Source organism: Octopus sinensis, linkage group LG1, assembly GCF_006345805.1.
Source record: "Octopus sinensis linkage group LG1, ASM634580v1, whole genome shotgun sequence".
In the NCBI taxonomy this organism is placed as follows: Eukaryota; Metazoa; Mollusca; class Cephalopoda; order Octopoda; family Octopodidae; genus Octopus; species Octopus sinensis.
In genome coordinates this window covers 190,927,692-190,953,486 of record NC_042997.1, presented here as the reverse complement: position 1 = coordinate 190,953,486, position 25,795 = coordinate 190,927,692, and the positions used below count along the sequence as shown (strand labels likewise).

Sequence of the window (25,795 nt, the reverse complement as noted above, 5' to 3'; positions counted from 1 at the left end):
TCTCATTACCTGACACAAAAGCTACCTCCCTCAATACTGCTCACCCTTGAGTTGAGGGGGTTTTGTCTTGCAAGCTACATGGAGACTGCACTGCTCCTAATGCCATGTAAAAAGCTCCCAGTACACTCTGTGAAATGATTGGCATTAGGAAGGGAATGCAGCAGCAGCAGAGCCGTCCAACAATTTGGACCTGGAGATCTCCATTTCCAGCGACTTCGAGGGCCACCTCCCAGTGGTGTCGGGCGTCAACGAAGAGCCCTCGACTACAAGTCAACTAAAGTTTTTTTTTTCTCAAGGTCTGGGGTCTCCTGCTCCTAAGCCCTAGACCATCACCTAATCACCCTTACCTGTCTTGTTGCTTAACAACAACAACAGTAGCAGCAGAATCCATGCCCCAAACCAACAGTAGAGCTTGGTGCAGTCTTCTGACTTGCCAGCTCCTGTCAAACCATCAAACCCATGTCAACAGAGAAGGACAATATTAAACGATGATGATGATCTGCACTATGAAAAATAAACTTTTATTTGATAAACAACATATTTTTTACAGACGATATGACAACCTCTTAAGTATTACTATATCATGATAGATAATTTAATGAAGTACTTTTATAATCTAGTATTAGTAAAGAATCAAAATGAATAAATGAAGAAAGTGTTGGTTTTCTTACAGTGAAAGTAAAGGACTTGGTAATTGTTACATTGGTCACTTGCTTTTCTTTGGTGACATAAAGAAGTATTCGATACTAGAAAATGAAAAGTAAAATAAGATATAAAAATTGTCATCGGTAAGTAAAAATATACAAATAAGATGAGAAAAAGGGATGACAAAAAAAAAAAACAGTGGTTAGTGGTCCCCAAAACTTTTCGGGCTGCTGCCCCCTTGACACCCAATCCACATTCCTAGCGCCACCACCCAACTAACCATCACAAACATAGACCACTTTCTGCAGCAAATTCAAAGCAACTGTATTTCACAAATAAAACTTAACCTAATGAATCCATTATTTTGTTGTTTTTACATGAATCGCTATCCCATTATTGCCTTACTTTTTACAAGAATTGCTCCCCCATTATAGCCCCACTTTTCTTCAATGCCCCCTTGGAACTCCCTCTCCCCAAGGGGGCAATACCACCCACTTTGGGAACCACTGTGCTAGAGGATGCAGTGAACTCGTTAAATGCCCGAATAACATCCTATAGCTTCATTGGAGCCTCGAATATAAAGTGCAATTTATTTGGGAAAAAGAAGGATTACATTTTTGCAATATACAGGGAAGGCAACACCAGTGAGAAAGTCATTGCTGATAGAACTGAAACAGCTGTAAGCTAATGAAGTCCATAACATAACCATTGTTCTTCCTGTGTCATCTCTTTTTCTTATTACTGCTCTATACTCATCTAATACTTTATTCTGAAACATACATATATTGAGTTCTACATCAGGTTATTATTAGTCTTGCAATGCCTAAGCGAACTATTAAATAAGATGAGATGATAATGTTATGGACTGCAGGTAAACAGAGATGAAATACCTAGTGTATTAACCATTTTGTTACCATATTTCAATTGAAATACACGTTGCTTCAATATTAAACCGGCTATATCCAGTATGGCCACAGTCAAATGACTGAAACAAGTAAAAGAGTATTACTACTCTTTTCAAAGCTTAATAGCTTACTATTTGAAGAACTACCTCAGTAAACAATATATTTACAAGATATTGTAGTGCACCTGAGCACTGTATAACAATAAGTTCATCATTTTTATTTTATAAGAAATTGCTAAAATTAACATTTATTTTTTTGCAATTTTTTTTTGGTGACATATTTAACTACACAGAATAAGTTTCACTGAAAATATACTGAATACATTATAAGTAATTATGATGCAAGTATGCATGTGATACCTGTGCTGGTGGCACGTAAAAAGCACCATCCGAACGTGGCCGATGCCAGCGCCACCTTGACTGGCTTCTGTGCCGGTGGCATGTAAAAAGCACCAACCGATCGTGGCTGCTGCCAGCCTCCCCTGACTTCTGTGCCGGTGGCATGTAAAAAGTACCCACTACACTCACGGAGTGGTTGGCGTTAGGAAGGGCATCCAGCTGTAGAAACACTGCCAGATCAGACTGGAGCCTGGTGCAGACACCGGTCGAACTGTCCAACCCGTGCTAGCACGGAAAACGGATGTTAAACGATGATGATGATGCATGTATGCATACATATATATGATCAATTAATCAAAGAGAGAAAACGACTAACTGACAGAGGAAATATAAACAAGCTCATTAAGTCATCTAATATAGAAATGGTCAGCATTGGTTCTTGTTCTGATAGTAACAAATGGTAACGCACCTCTTTATTGGAATCATTCGACAGAATTGCAGCTCCCAATTTACCTTGACTTTTATGTTCATTTCCAACACTGAATAATAATTAAAAATGCAATAATGTAAATGTAAAGAATATTCAAAGTTGGTGGAAATTAGGTTTAAAACATTCATGATATAGAGATGTATTTTTAATGATCAAAGTAATTACTTGGCATACTTAATAGATGAGATCTTAGAAAAATAATCATAGCAGTTTTAGGTGGAATTTTCAACTTGTTACAATAATAATTTCACACACATGTAGGCGTGGCTGTGTGGTAAGAAGCTTGCTTCTCAACCACATGGTTCTGGGTTCAATTCCACTGCATGACACCTTAGGCAAGTGTCTTCTATTATAGCCTTGGGCCAACCAAAGCCTTGTGAGTGGATTTGGTAGATGGAAACTGAAAGAAGCCTATTATATATATATAATATATATACAGATACATATATCTATGTATGTGTGGGAGTGTGTCCATAACCACTTGACAACTGGTGTTGGTGTGTTTATGGCCCTGTAACTTAGTGGTTCAGCAAAAGAGACTGATAGAAGTACTAGGCTTTAAAAAAAATAAGTCCTGGGATCGAATTGTTTGACCAAAACCCCTCAAGGTGGTGCTCAAATGAACGAAACAAATAAAATAATAATACACACACACACACACAAAGTCTCATGGGTTAGAAGTTAAGGTGTTGAACCCCTGAATGTAAGATCAAGAGTTCAATTTTCAGGCCAGGTGTTCTTGAGCAAAAGCACTTCTTTCATATTACTCCAGTCCTTTCAGCTGAAAACGGGTAGCCTCAGGAGCTGGGGGTTAACCCAGATTAATAGACTGAGTAAGGCCTTGTACTCTCATCAAGTGAAATACCTCAGTGACTGGGATAAGCTTTGGCTTAGTGAGCCTGTAGGCTTGAGACAGACTTAAATTGTGCATGCGTGCAACTTATCTTTTACTTCTGGCTATGACTGTGGCCATGATGGAGTACCTTGAAGAATTTTTAGTCAACTGACTACTTATTTTATGGGTCACTTTTGCTGAACCACTAAGTTATGGGAACATAAACACACCAACACAGACACAAAGACACACACACAACACACTGGCCCTCATGCCGATAGCACGTAAAAGCACCCACTACACTCTTGGAGTGGTTGGCATTAGGAAGGGCATCCAGCTGTAGAAACTCTGCCAGATCAGATTTGGAATCTGGTGCAGCCATCTGGCTCACCAGACCTCAGTCAAATCTTCCAACTCATGCTAGCATGGAAAGTGGATGTTAAATGATGATGATATATTATATATATATATATATATATACACCAGAGTAAACACATAAATGTGAAACAAGGTGGAAAAAAAGAGTACTCAAATACCAGTGGTAGAGTAATATATATATATATATATAAAATATTATTAGAGACAAAACCACTATTTTGCAAAACAAACAAGGAAAGACTTAATCAATACATAAATAGTCAAAAACCAACTGATATTTATCTGGTTTTAAGATGTTACCTAATACTCTGGAAACAACTTGAAGTTTTAAAGAAGTGCTGGAAAAATAATGTTCTTTGTTTATCTTCAGGGAACCCTGTGACAGATTATCAAGAATTTTGTAAAATATATTGGAAAAAAATCCTCTTCCCAGTTCTTCAGAATTTAGACCAGAAGAAGTATAGCAGAACATCAGTTGTAGGATTTGCAAATGTTGTGGACCCTTTAGTCACTCCACCATCAGTTTCTGACTTTGATGTAAAAGGCAACCAACTTGTGAAACTGTTAGAAAGCTTTGAGTGTCACATGATCAAAAAAGCCATCAAAGAAATAAATAAGGATCTTTCCTTAGCCATTGCTGAGCGAGCCCGTGAAGAAATTGTATATATATATATATATATATATATATATATATATATATATATATATATATATTATATGACTGGCTACTTTCACTTTCTGTTTACCAAATCCATTCACAAAGCTTTGGTCAGGCTGAAGCTATAGTAGAAAACACTTGCCCAAAATGCCACACAGTTGATTAGACTGCAAACAATAGTGAAGCTATTATTTATAACCAGTGAGCAAACAGATGTGTAGATGAGGGAAATAAGAACTCACACAAACACAATACATGCATAAACACACACATACACGCTGGGTGTCTTTTAGTTTCTGGATACAAAATACACTTGCAAAACTTTGGTCAGCCTAGGGTTATAGTGGAAGATGGTTTGCTCAAGGTACTACACAGTATTTCGTCTGTCGTTACGTTGTGAGTTCAGATTCCGCCGAGGTCGACTTTGCCTTTCATCCTTTCGGGGTCGATAAATTAAGTACCAGTTACGCACTGGGGTCGATGTAATCAACTTAATACCTCTGTCTGTCCTTGTTTGTCCCATCTGTGTTTAACCCCTTGTGGGCAGTAAAGAAATAGGGATTTCGTCTGTCTTTACGTTCTGAGTTCAGATTCCGCCGAGGTCGACTTTGCCTTTCATCCTTTCGGGGTCGATAAATTAAGTACCAGTTACGCACTGGGGTCGATGTAATCAACTTAATACCTCTGTCTGTCCTTGTTTGTCCCATCTGTGTTTAACCCCTTGTGGGCAGTAAAGAAATAGGGATTTCGTCTGTCTTTACGTTCTGAGTTCAAATTCCGCCGAGGTCGACTTTGCCTTTCATCCTTTCGGGGTCGATAAATTAAGTACCAGTTACGCACTGGGGTCGATGTAATCAACTTAATACCTCTGTCTGTCCTTGTTTGTCCCATCTGTGTTTAACCCCTTGTGGGCAGTAAAGAAATAGGGATTTCGTCTGTCTTTACGTTCTGAGTTCAGATTCCGCCGAGGTCGACTTTGCCTTTCATCCTTTCGGGGTCGATAAATTAAGTACCAGTTACGCACTGGGGTCGATGTAATCAACTTAATACCACTCTGTCTGTCCTTGTTTGTCCCATCTGTGTTTAACCCCTTGTTGGCAGTAAAGAAATAGGATTTCGTCTGTCTTTACGTTCTGAGTTCAGATTCCGCCGAGGTCGACTTTGCCTTTCATCCTTTCGGGGTCGATAAATTAAGTACCAGTTACGCACTGGGGTCGATGTAATCAACTTAATACCTCTGTCTGTCCTTGTTTGTCCCATCTGTGTGTAAAACCCCTTGTGGGCAGTAAAGAAATAGGGATTTCGTCTGTCTTTACGTTGAGTTCAAATCCGCCGAGGTCGACTTTGCCTTCAATCCTTTCGGGGTCGATAAATTAAGTACCAGTTCGCACTGGGGTCGATGTAATCAACTTAATACCTCTGTCTGCTTGTTTGTCCCATCTGTGTTTAACCCCTTGTGGGCAGTAAAGAAATAGGGATTTCGTCTGTCTTTACGTTCTGAGTTCAAATTCCGCCGAGGTCGACTTTGCCTTTCATCCTTTCGGGGTCGATAAATTAGTACCAGTTACGCTGGGGTCGATGTAATCAACTTAATACCTCGTCTGTCCTTGTTTGTCCCATCTGTGTTTAACCCCTTGTGGGCAGTAAAGAAATAGGGATTTCGTCTGCTGTTACATTCTGAGTTCAAATTTCGCCGAGGTCAACTTTGTCTTTCATCCTTTCGGGGTCGATTAAATAAGTACCAGTTACGCACTGGGGTCAATGTAATCGACTTAATACCTATGTCTGTCTTTGTTTGTCCCCTCTATGTTTAGCCCCTTGTGGGTAATAAAGAAATAGGTACTACACAGTGGAACCGAACCTCTGTGTGGTGGAGAAGCAAATTTCTTAACACACAGCTATGAATGACAAAATAAAGAAATTTTTTAAAAAATTATCTTTCTTCCCAATATAACAAATTTTATGCATGAAATACTTTGTAGCTAATCTCATATCTAATCTCACATTCAAAAAAAGAAAAAAAAATCCAAGAAGGTGCAGGAGTGGCTGTGTGGTAAGTAGCTTGCTAACCAACCACATGGTTCCGGGTTCAGTCCCACTGCGTGGCATCTTGGGCAAGTGTCTTCTGCTATAGCCTCAGGCCGACCAATGCCTTGTGAGTGGATTTGGTAGACGGAAACTGAAAGAAGCCTGTCGTATATATGTACATATATGTATATGTGTGTTTATATGTTTGTGTGTCTGTGTTTGTGCCCCTAGCATTGCTTGACAACCGATGCTGGTGTGTTTACGTCCCCGTCACTTAGCGGTTTGGCAAAAGAGACCGATAGAATAAGTACTGGGCTTACAAAGAATAAGTCCCAGGGTCGATTTGCTCGACTAAAGGCGGTGCTCCAGCATGGCCGCAGTCAAATGACTGAAACAAGTAAAAGAGTAAAGAGTAAAGAGAAGGCTTTTGCTTTTATCTTAAGTTTTGGGAATATTTTAATTAGAAATACTTACTATTTGAAAGCTTGAACTGCACAGGCCATCGTCAATGCAGGAGTACTTTCTGAAGCAGTAGATGGACTTTCTATGCAAAGAGAACCAAAGAATAAAATTAAAAATAAGGTTAAGTTCATTTAGGAAAAAAATGGTGAAAATACATCTAAGACAATCAACAATAGCAGAATGTAATTAACAATTCTGTAAAATATTCTTAGTCACTGATTAATTTAATAGGCATATGGAAAGAAAAAAAAAAGTAAAAAAGGTAACATACCTTTTTTGGGCTGTTTAGGGGCTGTGTAAGTGAGGCTTTCATTTCCGCCCTTATTCGACTGTTTATCAATGTTAAATAAGTTAGCCAACTTAGATCTGTAATAAAAATGAGAATAATAATGATAATGATGATGATGATGATGATAATAATAATAATAATAACCATAGGAGTGGCTGTGTGGTAAGTAGCTTGCTTACGAACCACATGGTTCCGGGTTCAGTCCCACTGCGTGGCACCTTGGGCAAGTGTCTTTGGCTATAGCCTCGGGCTGACCAAAGCCTTGTGAGTGGATTTGGTAGACGGAAACTGAAAGAAGCCCATCGTGTATATATATGTATGTGCGTGTTTGCGTGTCTGTGTTTGTCCCCCCCAACATCACTTGACAACCAATGCTGGTGTGTTTACGTCCCCATAACTTAGCGGTTCAGCAAAAAAGAGACCGATAAAATAAGTACTAGTATTACAAAGAATAAGTCCTGGGGTCGATTTGATCGACTAAAGGCAGTGCTCCAGCATGGCCACAGTCACATGACTGAAACAAGTAAAAGAGTAAAGAGTAACCATGACAACAATAAAAATGTGTAGTACAATAAAGGACAAAATAAATGAACTATTTTATTTATTTGTGTACAATGCAAGTAATTTAATACAAAAATCACCATGGTCAAAATGTGGAATAATAGCATTATATTTGAGAGTGTACATATACTCTTTACTCTTTTACTTGTTTCAGTCGTTTGACTGTGGCCATGCTGGAGCACCGCCTTTAGTCGAGCAAATTGATCCCAGGACTTATTCTTTGGAAGCCTAGTACTTATTCAATCGGTCTCTTTTGCTGAACTGCTAAGTTATGGGAATGCAAACACACCAGCATTGGTTGTCAAGCGATGTTGGGGGGACAAACATACAAACACACACACACACATATATACATATATACGACGGACCTCTTTCAGTTTCCGTCTACCAAATCCACTCACAAGGCTTTGGTCAGCCCGAGGCTATAGTAGAAGACACTTGACCAAGGTGCCACACAGTGGGACTGAACCTGGAACCAAGTTGTTGATAAGCAAGCTATTTACCACACAGCCACTCCTACATATGTATACATATATCATTTAGTGTCTGCTTTCCATGCTGGCATGGGTTGGATGGTTTTGACAGGAGCTGGCTGGGCAAAAGACTGCACCAGGCTTCTGTGTCTGTTATGGCATGGTTTTTGCAGCTGGAGGCTTTTCCTAACATCAACCACCCTGCATAGATAGAGGAGGCGACAAGGGACTAAGACTTCTGGTGATTTGACTGCTTGAGAAGACATATCAAACTAAGTAAAATTGTGGCCACCCATACATACATACACACAGCCATGGCCTTTACCATGACACCGCCCCTCACAAAATCTGTCCTTTGTCAAAACACCCGCACAACCCATCTTCCCGCCACCTGCTGCAGCCTCTTTACACCATCCTTCATGTACCTATCCGTACACTCACCATGCCCTCACATATCTACTATACCCCTTTCCCAGCCACTCCAATTTCCCACGCCACCACTTGCTAGTCACTTCACCTTCTCTAAACATCTCCCCTCATGCTCTTATGGAACATACCCCTCTATCCCCTCTGTACCACTTATACTCTTTCCACCATCTCTCTCTCTCTCTCTCATTCCTCTCCTTTCTGTTTATACCAGGATAGCCAAGTATCTCCTCTGTACTAAGACATCTATCTCTATCCCTCTATTATACTTTAACCCTTTTGTTACCGTATTTATTTTGAGATGTTCTGTGTTCATTCAATTAATTTTAAATACCACAAAGAATTTAGTAAACGAACTTAGTTATAATTTAGCTAGTGTTGGGAATATAAATTGTGACTAAAGTTTGGTGGACGATTTTAATTCAATACTTATGAAAGTAAGACATTTGTACTACAGAGCCAGAGCTGGTTTTGGCTGGGTTGGTATCAAAAGGGTTAACCTCTGAATTGTCATAAAGCCACTTCCCTTGGTTCCATTCCCTCTCCCAGCTGAAAGGTCTTTGTCTCGCAAGTTACTTGGTAAACCCACTGGTGTTGGTGCCTCATAAAAACGCCCGGTACACTTTGAAGTGGTTGGCATTAGGAAGGGCATCCAGTCATAGAAACCCTGCCAATACAGACAAGAGGACCTGGCGCAGCTATCTGGCTTGCCTAGATCCTGTCAAACTGTTCAATCCGTCCCAAAATGGAAGATGGACATTATGATGATGACGATGATGATATATATATACATATATATATATATATAAAATTGGATAAAATATTACTGATTTTTGTTAAAAATGATGGTGAGGTGTTCAAGACTGAACATAAATGTGACCCCTCATAATATTCAAAATCAAAATATTGCACGTGAACTGTCATCGCAATGAACTTGAATAACTACAACATATTGCTAGAAGTGGCAGGTTGTTACAAGGACTTAGAAAGAGAATCTATTTCATTAAAAGTTACTGAAAAAGAATGCAGATAATTATAATTATTTAATATACTGGAACTGTTTGTGTTCAACAGCAGAAAACAGTTTGTGGTAAGCAATATACAGAAAAGAAAAAGTTAGTATGATCATGACGAGAATATCTTGCATCACAGGTTTTCTCAATTTCAAAACAGTCATGAAATTAAACAACAATTATCAGCATATGTAGTAGATCTCCTACAAGTATCAGCATTACAATGATAATAGATATTCCAGTGCACCACTACATGTGTTTCAAGAGCATGTTTATTTTGAATACGGGTGCAGCTGTGTAACTTAGTAGGTAACAGTATAAGAACCTGGCAAGGTATCAACAGGAAAATATTCAGTGCAATACCACCTGAAAAAAATGATAGTTTCTTAAAGTGATATTCCACAGAAGAAGAAGAAGGAGGAGGATGAGGATGAGGATGATGATGATGATGACGACGACGACGACGACGACAACGACAGAAATATTGATGCGAATAGGTCAGACATCATATTGAAAGACTTCAGTAAAAAAACATGCCTCCTCATTGATATGACTGTCCCAATCAATATAAACATATCTGTCAAGACCTACCAAAAACTGAGCAAATATAAAGATCTGGAAATAGAAATCAGCAAAATGTGGAACCTGAAGACTAAAACAATACTTGTTGTCATAGGTGCCCTGGGAATGATAGCAAAAGGGGCTGGTTGCTACCAGGAAACCCCAAAATGGCAGAAATTCAAAAGATAGTGCTCATGGGAACTGCTCATATCCTATGCAAAATACTTTCTATGTAATCTCGTTTTAAAACAAACATAATTTTCTTATGGTTTCTTAAACATTCACTAGTACAACACTAAGTACAAAACCAAATATATGGCACCCTAGGCGTAATACCAACATGAACTTCCAACTTGTTGTCTCTTGAGGTCTCTGGGAGAGACTTGGAGCCAACTTTTACAAATGTAAACCAAAAGTCAAACATAGAATAATAATAATAATATGAACTTACATAATGTAGTAAGAAGTTTGCTTCCCAACCATATGGTTCTGGGACCACTTCTGCAGTGTGACACCTTGGGCAAGTATCTTCTACTATAGCCTCAGGCTGACCAAAGACTTGTGAGTGACTATGGTAGATGGAAACTGAAAGAAGCCTGTCATATATATATATCTGTGTGTCCCATCACCAATTGACAGCTGGTTTGGTGTGTTTATGTCCTCATAACTGAGCAGTTTGACAAAAGAGCCTGATAGAATAACTACCAGGCTTAAAAAATAAGTATTGGGGTTGATTCGTTCAACTAACAATTCTTCAAGGTGGTGCCCCAGCAGGCATTACAGTCTAATGATTAAAACAAGTAAAAGATAAAGTATGTTACTGATTAAGTAACACAATTGTAATCATATTTGAAATGTGTAGTGATACCCTGAAATATCCATTAATTTTATTCTTGTTTACTCTATATTATACCACATAAAATGTACCAATTATTTCTTTGATACAAGCATGGATTGGTAGGATATCTGGCACCAGTGAATAACTGTTTTAGCTCTGTATTGACAGTATCCATTATAATGGCAGCATTCATCCTATATTTCTGGACTACCATATTAGCTTGGCGATAACTATTAATATCTAGTACTGCTGACATAGTCTCCTTTAGAGAGACTTAGATATATTAATATTTCTATTTTTGAAAACCAGCGGATGTATTCCACTAAATTTAGGTAAATAATCCTTTGAACAGATGGTCAGTAGCGACGCCTACTGGGTTTGGCTGCTCTGCATTGATAAAGGGCAAATACCCTGAAACTAGTCTGTAGATGCCTGACCAGCAAAGGGAAGCAGCTGACCTCCCCTGTTCGAAGGTTATAATGGACATAGGTTCATGTGTCATATAGCTAGCTAGAGGCGATGGCCTCTTGGAGCTAAACAACAGCAGCATTCGTCCTATATTTCTGGACTGCCATATTAGCTTGGCAATAACTATTAATATATATATATATATATTTCTAAGCAATAGAAGACAAATATAATTGGTTATATATATTATCAGTATTATAGTTTGGGCTGGTTAAGACAATTGATATCTTTCAGTTGAAAGTATTTCTTCATACTCTTTACTCTTTTACTTGTTTCAGTCATTTGACTGTGGCCATGCTGGAGCACTGCCTTTAGTCGAGCAAATCGCTCCCCAGGACTTATTCTTTGTAAGCCTAGTACTTATTCTATCGGTCTTTTGCCGAACTGCTCAGTTACGGAGACGTAAACACACCAGCATCGGTTGTCAAGCAATGTTGGTGGGGGACAAACACAGACACACAAACATATACACACACACGTACACACACACACATATACATACACACGTACACACACACACATATATATATATATATATATATATATATATATGACAGGCTTTCAGTTTCTGTCTACCAAATCCACTCACAAGGCTTTGGTTGGCCTGAGGCTATAGTAGAAGACACTTGCCCAAGATTGCCAATTGGGAAGTTTTGAATGAAATAAACATAGTTTATTTGCCAGGAAAGGGGAATAAACTGTTATTGACTGCTAATTTATTTTATTGACCCTGAAAGGATAAATGGTTAAAAAAGAAAAAAGAAAAAATCAACCCCGGTGGGGATTGAACTTAGGAATGTAATGATCAAGAAATACTGAAAGGCATTTTGTTCACTGCTCTAATGATTCTGTTAATCCATGCCTTTAATGATTTCTGATTCAGACACAAAGCCAGCAATTTTGAAGGAAGAGGGTTAGTTGATAACACTGATCCCAGTACTTGACTGGTACAATTTTTTCTGACCTTGGAGAAATGAAAGGGAAAGTTGACCTCAGCGGAATTTGAACTCAAAATGTAAACAGCCAGAAGAAATAGCACAAGGCATTTTTTCCTATGCTCTAACAATTCTATCCATCCATGAGCAATATATTCGAGTTTAGACAGAAGGCCCAATTTTAGAATAAGTACACTGTGTTGCTGTGTCGTAAGAGGTGATTAACCCTTTCATTACTGTATTTATTTTGAGATGCTCTGTTTCTTTCAATTATTTTAAATATAACAAAGAATTTAGTAAAATAATTTAATTATCATTAAGCTAGTGTTAGGAACATAAATTGTGACTAAGGTTTGGTGGAAGATTTTAATGAAAAACTTATGAAAACAAGACATTTGTACTACAGTGTCAGAGCCGGTTTTGGCCGGGTTGGTAACGAAAGGGTTAAAAGGGTTGGTGACAAGAAGGGCATAAAACATTGCCTGAGGAAAAGTGTCTGATCTGTACCAGCTTGTAAAAGTTTAACCCCCCCCCCCAAAAAAAAAAACTGGTACTGTTAATATAGAGTAATTAGTCAAACCCAGTTATCTTGTGTATAATGGAAAATGTAATAAATCTCTCTCTATATAAAGCTGAAGTTGTCTGTGTGTGGCAGGTTTGGTAGCCTTCAACTAACACTATCTCCTCTGAGATCCTGTGGTGCAAGTTGACCAAAATTGAGATTATGATAGAAGAACGCTTGCTCTTCATTCCATAGAAGATAAAATTCAAATTGGACCATGTTAACACCAAAAATTATTTACATCAAAAAGGGTTTTTTTTCTATGAAAATCCCTATTTTTTATGATTTTTTTACTGCTGTGTCGCCATTTTTCGGTGTATTTCAACCAGAAAAATGTTCACTTAAAGAGAATAACAAGCTACATAATGCAAAATTTTTACTTTTCAAAAATTCCATTTCTAAAGGGTCGAAACAAACCCGAGCAACGCTGGGTGATACTGCTAGTAAATGGATAAATAAATTTCATTTCAGTAGGGTTTGGAATCAGAATACATAAGGACTTCACTAAATATTGACTTCAAATTTTAGCACAAGGCCAGTAATTTCAAGGAGAGGATAAGTTGATTACATCAATCCCACTGCTGAACTAGTACTTAATTTATTGACCACAAAAGGATAAAAAGGTAAAGTCGACCTCAACAGAATTTGAAGATGGATTGTAGTTGTGATACCTGTGCCAGTGGCACGTAAAAAGCACCATCCAAATGTGACTGATGCCAGTGTCGCCTTGACTGGCTTCTGTGCCGGTGGCATGTAAAAAGCACCCACTACACTCATGGAGTGGTTAGCGTTAGGAAGGGTATCCAGCTGTAGAAACACTGGCAGATCAGACTGGAGCCTGGTGCAGCCTCCTGGCTTCCCAGACCCCAGTAGAACCGTCCAACCCGTGCTTGCACGGAAAATGGATGTTAAAAATGATGATGTTGATGATGATGATGAAATGCTGCAAGGCAATTTGCCCAGCGTGCTAACAATTCTGTCAGCTTGCTGCATTAGACTTCACTAATATTGCAAAGAATTTAACCTGCTGATGTTACCACCCATCATTCTGTTAGCAGTAATACAGAAAGGAAAGACTGAATGTGAAGCTTCTATATGGAGGATGCATTAAGCTGTCAGATGAGCTTCAAGTAACAAGAGAAAGCGTATATTCATCATAATCATGTAGTTCTGAGCTGGAAAGAAAGACAGCTCAAAGGAAAAGATTGGGTACAATATTTTTATCCTTATGATGAATGTTGATATTGTGTACTGCAATATATAGCTAATGAGAACATAAGCCATATCTATTATATAAAATCTGTTCTGTCTGTCTGTGTGTGTGTGTCTTCTAGGATCTCAGGCATCCGCCATCCGATTGCGCTCAAATTTGATATGTAGATATTGATGGTATCAGGGTGTGTATAAGTCTTGAAAAAATTACAAAAATCGATTCCAGGTGAGAATGCGACAGATAAAGCCATGGGAACATGCATTTGTACGCGCAAGTACATCAGCTGTTGCGATTGATACTACGCGTACATGAGGAAAATGCATGTGCAGTTTGCGCAAAAGAAGCTGGCTGGCTTGAAATAATGCCACAAAATGGGATGGTTGGACAAGTTGTTTTGAGAAAATTTGGTTTAAATGTTTGACAACTCAGCACCATCCATTGGATGGGGCAGGGGCGTTTTGCTTGTATATATATATATATATATATAGTAGCAGTGAGTTACTTGCACTAGCTGATTAGTCAAGAATTCAAGAATGAAGTGACCAAGTACTAGTTCAAATATGTCTCATACATGGTCATATACTTTATCCCTTATCCGTTTCAGTCAATGGAGCGTGGCCATGCTGAAGTACAGCCTTGAAGAACTTTTAGTCGAAAAGATCAATCCCAGGACTTATTTTTCTTTAGCTTGGTGTTTATTCTATCAATTTTTGTTTTTTTGCCAAATGACAAAGTTAAGGGGGCATACACAAACCAACACAGGTTGTCAAGCAGTGGAGGGGGACAAACACACACACACACACACAAACACACACATGACAGGCTTCTTTTAGTTTCTGTCTACCAAATTCACTCACAAAGCTTTGGTTGGCCTGAGGCTATAGAAGATACTTGCCCACAATGTCACATCGAGGGATTGAACCCAGAACCATGTGGTGGGAAGCAAGCTTCTTACCACACAGCTATGCCTGGCTGTCTTCACAGAACCATGCAGCTAATTAACCAGACTCAGTAACCCATGATGGGTTATTCAATAAACATTTAACAATGAAATGTGAAGATATAGCAGCGGCAGCAATAATAATAGTATTATTATAGCTTGGTAGTGTATTATCATGATATTGTATAGCACAATGCAACAGTCTGAGAATGCTTTGGTTTATTTGTTATCTAATCTTTGTGTTTAAAAGTCCAACAGATTTCATAGTGATTGTAGCAAAGATAAACATATATAGACAACTGGTCAGCTCAAAATATAGGCTTAAAGATATTCTTTTTGTTTTTGTTTCATTAGTTGAGATGAGAAAGATTTTAGGATGATTTTGTGAAGTCAGGCTGTCTCTGTTATGCTGTTAATAAATAAATGTTCTTTCTACCTATTGAACATGTAATTGCAAAAGAGCTGCATGGATTACAATAGACTGCTGCTAAGAATTAATACTGAGATGTGTGGTTTATGTATTTAGGAGTGTGTGTGTGTGTATACGTATGTATGTATACATACTGACACACTCACACACACACACACACACATATACATATATATATAGGGAGAGTTTACGAAAAAAGCAAACGACGAAGACAAGTGGTGTACAAAACAAACAGATGTATTAGTATAACGCTTAGGAATAGAAAAAAGTCTTTTACGTTTTGAGCCTATGCTCTTCTACAGAAAGGGACACATAAAAAACAAAGAGAGAAAAAAATGTGTGTAGTGGCTAACGATCTATCATGGCGACTTATATATATATAAGAATTTTTTGCGTAATAAGATAAAAAACCAAGGCTGTGTAGATATTAGAGCATTTATAGATAGAAGGTCTTACAGCTGTTTCTAGGATATTTATTAATAATATCCCTTCATCAAAGACGGTGTGAGAGGATAGTTAAGTCGTAGTTAGTTTAGATATGATACAAAATAGAGAGTGAGGTGGAGGAAAGAAAATAGATGCAAGATATGTATGGGTATTGAAGTTGTAGATCCGTTTTGTAGACATAATGGTATATATTCAATATTCCAATATCCTGTGAGTAAAGTCCAAAAGTCCAACAGAGTTTAGAATGAGTCCTTCCAAATATAGAGTTTATAAGCAATGTAAGATTCCCTTATCAGTGAGATCCAGCAGATTTTTAAACCTGGTCATTCTCAGTAGAGAATTTATATACAGTGTTGCAGAGTCAAAGGCTTTTATTTAAAGTGACCTAAAAATAGGTCACTTAACTATGGTCTGTCTATAGCACTTATTCAGCATTACCTAACACTTTGGGCCTCAATGACACCATTATCTCTTATCTATATATATATATATATATATATCATCATCATCATCATCATCGTTTAGCGTCCGTTTTCCATGCTAGCATGGGTTGGACGGTTCTACTGGGGTCTGTGAAGCCAGAAGGCTTCATCAGGCCCAGTCAAATCTGGCAGTGTTTCTATATTCATCATTTAACGTCCGTTTTCCATGCTAGCATGGGTTGGACGGTTTGACCGAGGTCTGGGAAGCCAGGAGGCTGTACCAGGTTCCAGTCTGATCTGGCAGTGTTTCTACACCTTGATGCCCTTCCTAACGCCAACCACTCCGTGAGTGTAGTGGGTGTTTTTTGACATGCCACCGGCACAGGGGCCAGAGGAGGCTGGCAAATGGCCACAATTGGTTGGTGCTTTTACATGTCACCGACATGGACGCCAATCAGGCAGCGCTGGCATCTGCCATGTTTGGACGGTGCTTTTTACGTGTCACCGGCACAGGTGTCTCAACTACAATTTCTATTTGATTTTTATTTAGATGTTGATGTTGATGTACTTGACTGAAGAGGAGGGTTGTTTATTGTTTTGTAGCGGAAATGTTGTTGCATAGCATCAGGTCAGTTCTGACCAGTCATAGCATATCTCTGTCAGTAGTTGGCCAAATGGCTAAGTGCAGCCTACAAACCTGTTGTTCCAGATATATTGCAGAAAGGTTGGGAACCAATGTCATACTTCATAACAATCTGAATGTATTGTCTTCAGATTCTTCTTTATCATATTTTCTTTATTAGAACTAAATATTATTACATTAAGAATGTTGGCCTTCCTTAAATTATTATGTGAAAGGTCACGTGTAGTAGATGATGTGGAGGTATAATTAATTGAATAAACTCAAATATATTACTGATACTTAATTCATTTTGGTGATGGAAAAGATGAAGACAAAAAAAAAAATTAACACTAATAAACATTTTAATTTAGAAACACAAGGCCTTGAAATAGATGCAATAAATTGTTTAGTCCAGTTGATATATTATAGTTTACTCTTTTACTCTCTTTTACTTGTTTTCAGTAATTTGACTGAGGTCGTGCTGGAGCACCACCTTTAGTCAAGCAAATCGACCCCCAGAACTTATTCTTTGTAAGCCTAGTATTTATTCTATCGGTCTCTTTTGCCGAACCACTAAGTTACAGGGACGTAAACACACCAGCATCGGTTGTCAAGTGATGTTGGGGGGACAAACACAGATACACAAACATATACACACAGGTACATATATATATACGATGGGCTTCTTTCAGTTTCTGTCTCCCAAATCCACTCACAAAGCTTTCGTTAGCCCGAGGCTATAGTAGAAGACTTGCCCAAGGTGTCACACAGTGGGACTGAACCCGGAATCATGTGGTTGGTAAGCAAGTTACTTACCACACAGCCACTCCTACGCCTGACTGACTATACTTCAATTTATATATCATACATAAATGCATTAACATGGCCAGAATGACAAGCCTTGTAAATTCTGTGGAATTAAAAGAACATTTTAAAAGTTTACAAAAACCTGAGAAAATAATCAACAAAAACAACCAATAATTTTGTTTCAGAAGATGAACCTAAAAGAAAGTATTTCAGCGGGTAGGGATGGAAGTTGAATACTTAAGGTTATACCCATCAAGAGAGAGATCTTCATAGTCCATGGCTCACTTTTACTTTGTGTCTGCTCAATACAGCCATTAACTGTGAAAAGATATTCAATACAATGATAGGGTGTGCTATTGTTATGTGCACAAGTCACCTGACTTAAAAAGCACGATCATGTGAGGGAGAGTTTGTCAGTGTATGTGTATGTGTGTGTGTGTATGCGTACGATCATTGCAATAGTTTAAAACTACTACCAGATTACACAAATCTGTTAGTGGTGTCAGTGTAGCTGTACCAACAGCCGTTATCTTTCGTTCGGCAGTTAATTAAGTTGATTACATGAAACTTTAGAAAGCACTCTCGAGATAAACTGAGCGTACACAGTCCCCACGAAGTCTAAATCAGCATTTCTTAACCTGGGGGTTGTGACCCCTGGGGTGGGGTGGGTCATTTTTTGGGGCTGGGGTGGGGTATAGAGGGTTTGGGAGAAAGTAACTCATTTCATGTATTTGAGGTATTGCATGGCAGTTTGCTAGTGGTGTCATGACCTGCTCTGAGACTCCCATGGCAGTTTGCATTCCAAGACCATTACAAAATCTATTACAGTGGTCACGGTAATACCCTGGAGAGTCTCAGAGGGTAAGACGATGAAAAAGCTTAAGAACCACTGGTCTAAATGTTACTGAGTAAAATGAACAAAAAACAGCCAAGGAATCTCTGTATTGAGCAATATCAGATAGCTTTATTCAATATCTATGGTACAGTAAAAATTAATCAGATACAAAGAGCAGCATACAGATTTATGCATGACATATTCTGTACTTAAGTTTGCTCTCCTAGCAAAATGCACTTTCTTCTGTACAGTCATTATTTAACCCTTTTGTTACCATATTTCTGTTGAGAAGCTCTGTGTTTCTTTCAATTAATTTTAAATATAACAAAGAATTTAGTAAAAAATCTTAGTGTTATTTTACTAAACTGGTAAAATAGCTTAATGTTTATTTTACTAAACATTAAGCTAGTGTTAGGAACATAAATTGTGACTAAGGTTTGGTGGAAGATTTTAATTCAGAACTTACGGAAACAAGACATTTGTACAACAGAGCCAGGGGTGGTTTCAGCTGGGATGGTATCAGAAAGGTTAAACCAGGCATTGGGCAACCTTTCTTGAGAAGCAAGCTGCATGAAACATGGTTCATTAGGCAGGATTGCACTACTAAATAAAAAAAAAAAACAAAAAAAAAAACACTGAGGGTAATTTTTTTGTTAGGTGTGCCATTCAGAAAGTCCCTTGGGCCACAGGCTGCCTGGGACTAGTTTTGAATTAATCAGGAATTATCTTGTTGGTTCAAGATTCAGATGATGTGGTAGTTTGTTTTTAGAATGACATTGTAGGGTAGGCATGAGAGACTGAATTTGGCCAGTTTGAACATGCAGCATGTAGAATATTTTGGCTGGACATGTCTAGTTTAAATGCTAAAGGGTTAACCCATGCAGTGTGGAATATGGTAGCCAGGGTCTATTTTACCACCAAGATTGTTTTTGTATGATAAAAGATTTTTATGATAAATGTCGTAATAATAATAATAATAATGATAACAAGAGCACTCAGAGAGCACAAACCTCTGTCAAGGTAACACCAACATCTTCTCAACGATTAGCCAGAGATGATTTTTAAAATGAGAATATCTGAAATAAACTCGATTGCTCTCTCAAATGAGAATACTAAAAATGAACCTGACCACTCTCAAAATTAAGTAAAAAAAACTCGAAAAATAATCCAGGTCTTTGTTCAGTACCTGATCAATCCCAATGGTTGCCATGAAATGTGTAAGTGGTTTTAGAATGTTTAGTAACAGTAATAAATAGTTTATCCTTATCTAATACAAACCAAAGTTAACAAATTCACCATTCAAAATAGTTACAGCCTAAAGGGGGATAATTTAGAAAGACTTGAAAGTTAACATAAGATCATAATCATGTAAAAGTAAAGTAAATATAATTAATCCAGAATCTTTGTCCAGTACCAGATCGATCCCAAAATCTAATTAGCTTGTGTCAGTTATGAGGCCAAATGTTCCTGAAAGTTTCATCCAAATCCCTCCAGCAGTTTTTGAGATAGCTTGTCAAACAAACACGACTGAAAACAATACCTCTGGCTTCGCTAAATTGGAAGTAATATTAATATTTCTACTAAAGGTACAAGGCCTGAAATTTTGGGGGAGGAACTAGTTAATTATAACTGGTACTTATTTCATTGACCCCCCAAGAGGATGAAAGGCAACGTCAACCCTGGCAGAATTTGAACTCAGAATGTAAGGACGGACAAAATGCCACTAAGCATTTTGCCCAGTGTACTTATGATTCTACCAGCTCACTACCTTCATAATAATAATAAATGTCCCGATGCAGTACCAAGCAGTGGCTCTCATGGCTTTTGATCTTAACTGATTGGAAGTAATTAGCAATTATAGACAAATTTACAAGTTTTTTTGTTTTGTATGGGTACAACAACAAAATGTTTTTTTTGTCCAAGTATCTTTCTATCCTGTATATGTAGAGAAAGTATTTCTTTCTACTGCCAAGAAAGATGATGAGTTGTCAGCATCTGTACTTAAGTTTGAAATTACATCTAGACATATTTAGATTACTTTTAATCAAATTAGATTACTTTTCATTTTGCTTTTTTAAATGTAAATTTAACCAATGAAATACTTTGTATACTAAAAGGAATAATAAAAGTATGTTATTATATTTAGTCATACTTTTTGCAAATTATCCATGTGTAAATGTAAACCACATGTAAATGTAAAATTAGCCAGAAGGATGGATATGTATGTGTGTAGAGCAAGAAAAAACCCAAGCAGGAGGTCTTATAAGCAAATGAATGCAAGTCTAAGCTCATTGCAAATGTTTTTGTGCTATCCACTCATCAAAATTAGATGGTTGTTGATGACTATGACTGTAATCCTCTTTTCAACTACAAACATTTCCACTATTATATGAATTAAAGAGAAAAGCCTCTATGTAGTTGAATGATATGCTAGAAACAGTAACCAAATTCTTTGAAATCCCATGCTACCATCTTTAAAAAAATTAAACAAAGGAAGGTTTATAAAGATGGGTTGGTTTTGGATGGAGCACATCCGATTACAGATATACTAAATAAAGACCATAATAAAAATAAATGCGCCCTTTTTAAAGCCTAGCCAGGTTCGTGGGCCTGGTTTCCTAGTTTCTATGGCATATGTGTTCCCCAGCTTGATGGGACACCAGTTCATCGCAGCGTTACTCATTTTTGCCAGCTGAGTGGACTGGAGCAACGTGAAATGAAGTGTATTGCTCAAGAACACAACACGTCGCCTGGTCTAGGAATCGAAACCACAATCTTACGATCATGATGCTGACACCCTAACCACTAAGCCACGCGCCTCCACAAATAAGGACTATACTGGAGCTAAACAAGAATTAAATTATAGGCCACTGTAAGGTGTTAGAGGCAAATATCAAATCAGACATCTTAATGCAGTTAATTAAACAGAAAAATAAAAGCCTTGTTAAAAACTGTATCTTTGGTTTCATTTGTTTTATGGTTAATAAAAAAATCAATTCTAAGGACTGTCAAGAAGACATTGTGAATAAGAATTCTCAACTGTTTCAATCAAAAAGCCATGATAAGTGAACTTAGCTGTCACTCTTTTTCAGTCATTTGACTGTGGCCATGCTGGAGCACCGCCTGTAGTCGAGCAAATCGATCCCAGGACTTATTCTTTGTAAGCCTAGTACTTATTCTATCGGTCTCATTTGCTGAACCGCTAAGTTACGGGGACGTAAACACACCAGCATTGGTTGTCAAGGGATGTTGGGGGGACAAACACAGACACACAAATACACACATATAGATATACATATATACGATGGTCTTCTTTCAGTTTCCGTCTACCAAATCCACTCACAAGGCTTTGGTCGGCCCGAGACTTTAGTAGAAGACACATGCCCTAGGTGCCATGCAGTGGGACTGAACCCAGAACAATGTGGTTGGTAAGCAAGCTACTTACCACACAGCCTTACATCAAATTGTTTATTATTCTGTTTATGTATTTGTTGTGCAAGATTCCTGATGTGAAATTGCGTTGAAGCAGATATTGTTATGTTTGGGGATGGTCATATTTTTGCCAATTAACCACTCACACTATATACTTGGTCTTCACTTTAGTTTCATTATCATTTTAGTGTCCTTTGTCTGAAATCTTTCATCACACATCCGGAGACCTCTTCAGAAAGACAGAATGGACTAAACATAAAAGCATGACCTCACTGAGGAGGTCGTACTGAGGAGGATGTGCGATTACGAAAGAGGTCTGACAAAGGACACTAAAATAAAAATAATAATGAAGCTGAACTGAAGACCAGATATATTGTACATGTGGTTAATTTGCAAATGTATGACTAAATATAACAATATACTTTTATTGTTCTTTTCATGAAAATTATAAGCAAATGTTCAGTATACGAAGTATTTCATTGGTTAAATTTACATTTAGAAAAGTAAAATGAAAAGTAATCTAAATAAGTCTAGATGTAAATTTTAAACTTAAGTACAGATGCTGACAACTCATCATCTTTCTTGGCAGTAGAAAGAAATTCATTAACCCTTTAGTGTTCACATTATTCTGCCAAAATTGATGTTTTTTCATCCACATTGTTTTGAACTAATCAGGCATTATCTTGTAGCTATGAGATTTTGACGAGGTAGCTGTTAATTTTTAAAACGATATTGTAGGGTTGGTGTGAGAGACTAGATCTGGCCAATTTGAACATAAAACAGGCAGAATACTTTTGGCCGGATATGGCCGATTTAAATGCTAAAGGGTTAAGATATAAAAGGACATCAAAAGTAAACTGAATTAAATCAGGTCAAAAGAATCATCACTATCACCACCACTATCATTTAATGTCCACTTTCCATGCTGGCATGTGTTGGACAGTTCAACTGGAGCTGGTAAGTCAGAGAGCTACTCCAGGCTCTGTTTGCCTGTTTTAAAAATGGACGATTGGAGCCTGGTGTTAGCTGTCTGCTTATCAGATCCTGTTAAACCATCCAGCCCATGGTATTTGAAAGAATTTGGTTACTGTTTCTAGCATATCACTCAACTACATAGAGGCTTTTCTCTTTAACCCCTTACCCAACAATTATTTTGAAAATAAATGTATTTTTTCAGACATATTTTTTAATTGTTTTATTTTACTATGTTTTGAATGGTGATTTCGAGGTATATGTCAAACCTTATTTATTATTCATAAAATGTGCCTTCCAACCCTTCGACTGTCTCCAGGTGACTAAATCATACTCGGTCTTCAATGCCTTACTCAAGCGAAAGGTGGCAGAAATCCTCACTGCCAGACGTATAAAGTGAGCGAATCTACTCGTATATGTCAAAAAAGAGTTTATAATAGACAAAGGAACTCGTTTGCTGTCGATTTTGGCGAGTCTATCTTTTGACGAGTTAACTCGCCAGAGATAGAAAAAAACGATTTCGGTCAAAACGCATATATTCGTTTCTGCCGGGTAAGGGGTTAATACATATAATAGTGGAAATGTTTGTAGTTGAAAAGAGGATTAGGGTCATAGTCATCAACAGCTATCTAATTTTGATGAGAGGGTAATACAAAAACATTTGCAATGAGCTTAGACTTGCATTTATTTGCTTGTAAGACCTCCTGCTTGGGTTTTTTCCAGACATTAAATGATGATGGAACATGTCTAAAGTTCTTAGTGAATTTTATCTAAGAGGTAATATGTGAATATTTTAACCACTCATTATTATATACAGATTGAAACTCACTCACTAATGCAGCATGAGAGAGCCCCTATACACTGCCATCTTTAAAGAAAGAACACATTGGATATAGTCCCAAATATACTATGTACCAAAAATGATGAGATATTCACAGATGCAATACCTTTGATCTTAGAAATGCTGAATCAAGGGTGGTTTGGGGCAAGACAATAATACGTAGAATGTATTTTTTATCTTTCATTGTTCCAGTCATCCGTCTGCAGCCATGCTGGGGCACCACTTCAAGGCTTTAGTGAAACTAATTGGCTTCAGTACTTTTTTTTTTTTCCAAGTCTGCTTCTTATCTTATTAGTCTCTTAGGTGATCATCTAAGATATAGAGACATAATCAAACCAACACAAGCTGTCAAGTGGTGGGGAAGACAAACACATGCACATACTTTGCTGCCATGTGGTTTTAGGTTCAGTACCACTGCACACCACCACGGACAAGTGTTTTCTACTATAGCCCCAAGCCAACTACTGCTTTATAAGTGAATTTGGTAGACAGAAATTGTGTGGAAACCCATCATGTGTGTATCTTTGTGTTGTGTTTGAACCCCCCCCCATCACCACTTGACAACCAATGTTGATTTGTTTATTTCACCCATAACTTAGCAATTTAGCAAATGACACCAATAGGCATTGGAGTGGCTGTGTGGTAAGTAGCTTGCTTACAAACTACATGTATGCATGAATGAATACGTGGGTATATGTTACTGTTTCCTTGCTTTGACATTACATGATGTAAGCAAGTGCAAGTGTCATGCACCTGACGTTCTTAATTTCCAATCTTCTGTGGGAGAAATATTACTTCACCTGGAAACAAGTCAGGTAATAGATAAGAGATAGGTGTGAAGTTTTGATAGCAAATACAACAGACTAAGAAACAGCTTGCTTAAGCAAGTGCAATCAAATGAAAACTTTGCATACCAGATGCTAGTAGGTTTCAAAGCTCATCAAGAGATAGTGCACACCATTTTGGAACCTTCTTCTCAATGGCTTTACTAAGACCCTCCCTAGTGGTTCAGCTGACTTATTCAATCCTAAGTCCATTTCAAGATCATTACCACCATTCAAATTATGGAGTCATACAGGGCTGACTTGCCATACAGGCAAATAGGTGTCTGCCTCATACCCATACAACACCTCTCCAGTCAAGTTTCATCATTCCTTTAGGGCAAATCTATGATCTAAGCCATTCCACTTCTGACCCTCCCATGTTAGTGTTCAGGTATAGTGTATCTAGGACTGAATTTTAAAATGTGGTGTTCCTTATTTTTAATGAAGAAATATTTTGCTGTTAACTCTAGCAGGCCAAGTACCACACTGACCAGTCATAGGCAAACTGGCCCATGAGGTTTTCTGAATGGCACACTTAATGAAAAATTACCTCGGATTTATTAGTAGAGTAAGCCATCTAATGATGATCCATGCCTCATGCAACTCACTTCCCGACAAAGCTTGCCCATGTCTGATACAGAAGCCCTCTTGTTGGATCAAAAAATATGTTCTACTGGTCATGTAGTGTAAATCTTGGACAGTAAAGTTACATTTACATAATCTAACAATTCAAAATTATAAAATGTTGCATATCAAATAAATTAATGTCAAGTAGTATTTAAGTAGGAGTGGCTGTGTGGTAAGTAACTTGTTTACTAACCACATGGCTCCGGGTTCAGTCCCACTACGTGGCACCTTGGGCATGTGTCTTCTACTATAGCCTCGGGTCGACCAAAGTCTTGTGAGTGGATTTGGTAGATGGAAACTGAAAGAAGCCCGTCGTATATATATATGTATGTGTGTGTCTGTGTTTGTCCCCCAACATCACATGACAACCGATGCTGGTGTGTTTACGTCGCCGTAACTTAGTGGTTCGGCAAAAGAGACCGATAAAATAAGTACTAGGCTTAGAAAGAATAAATCCTGGGGTCGACTAAAGGCGGTGCTCCAGCATGGCCTCGGTCAAATAACTGAAACAAGTAAAA

At 37.9% G+C, this 25,795-nt stretch overlaps 1 protein-coding gene across 3 annotated transcripts in view; it reads right to left on the bottom strand.

Moving 5' to 3' along the window:
- LOC115212627 (FK506-binding protein 15) overlaps positions 1-25,795 on the bottom strand; it is a 99,328-nt gene that overhangs the window by 66,612 nt on the left and 6,921 nt on the right. For 2 of the 3 annotated variants that reach the window (XM_029781364.2, XM_029781363.2), the window contains exons 2-5: positions 7,011-7,105; positions 6,752-6,821; positions 2,358-2,427; positions 672-746 (exon numbers count right to left, since the gene is read on the bottom strand). In XM_029781364.2, the coding sequence (XP_029637224.1) occupies positions 672-746; positions 2,358-2,427; positions 6,752-6,821; positions 7,011-7,105 (310 nt within the window). Of the gene's footprint in view, positions 1-671; positions 747-2,357; positions 2,428-6,751; positions 6,822-7,010; positions 7,106-17,995; positions 18,040-25,795 lie in introns of those variants that run through there. The other variant, XM_036507806.1, reaches the window with a different exon arrangement.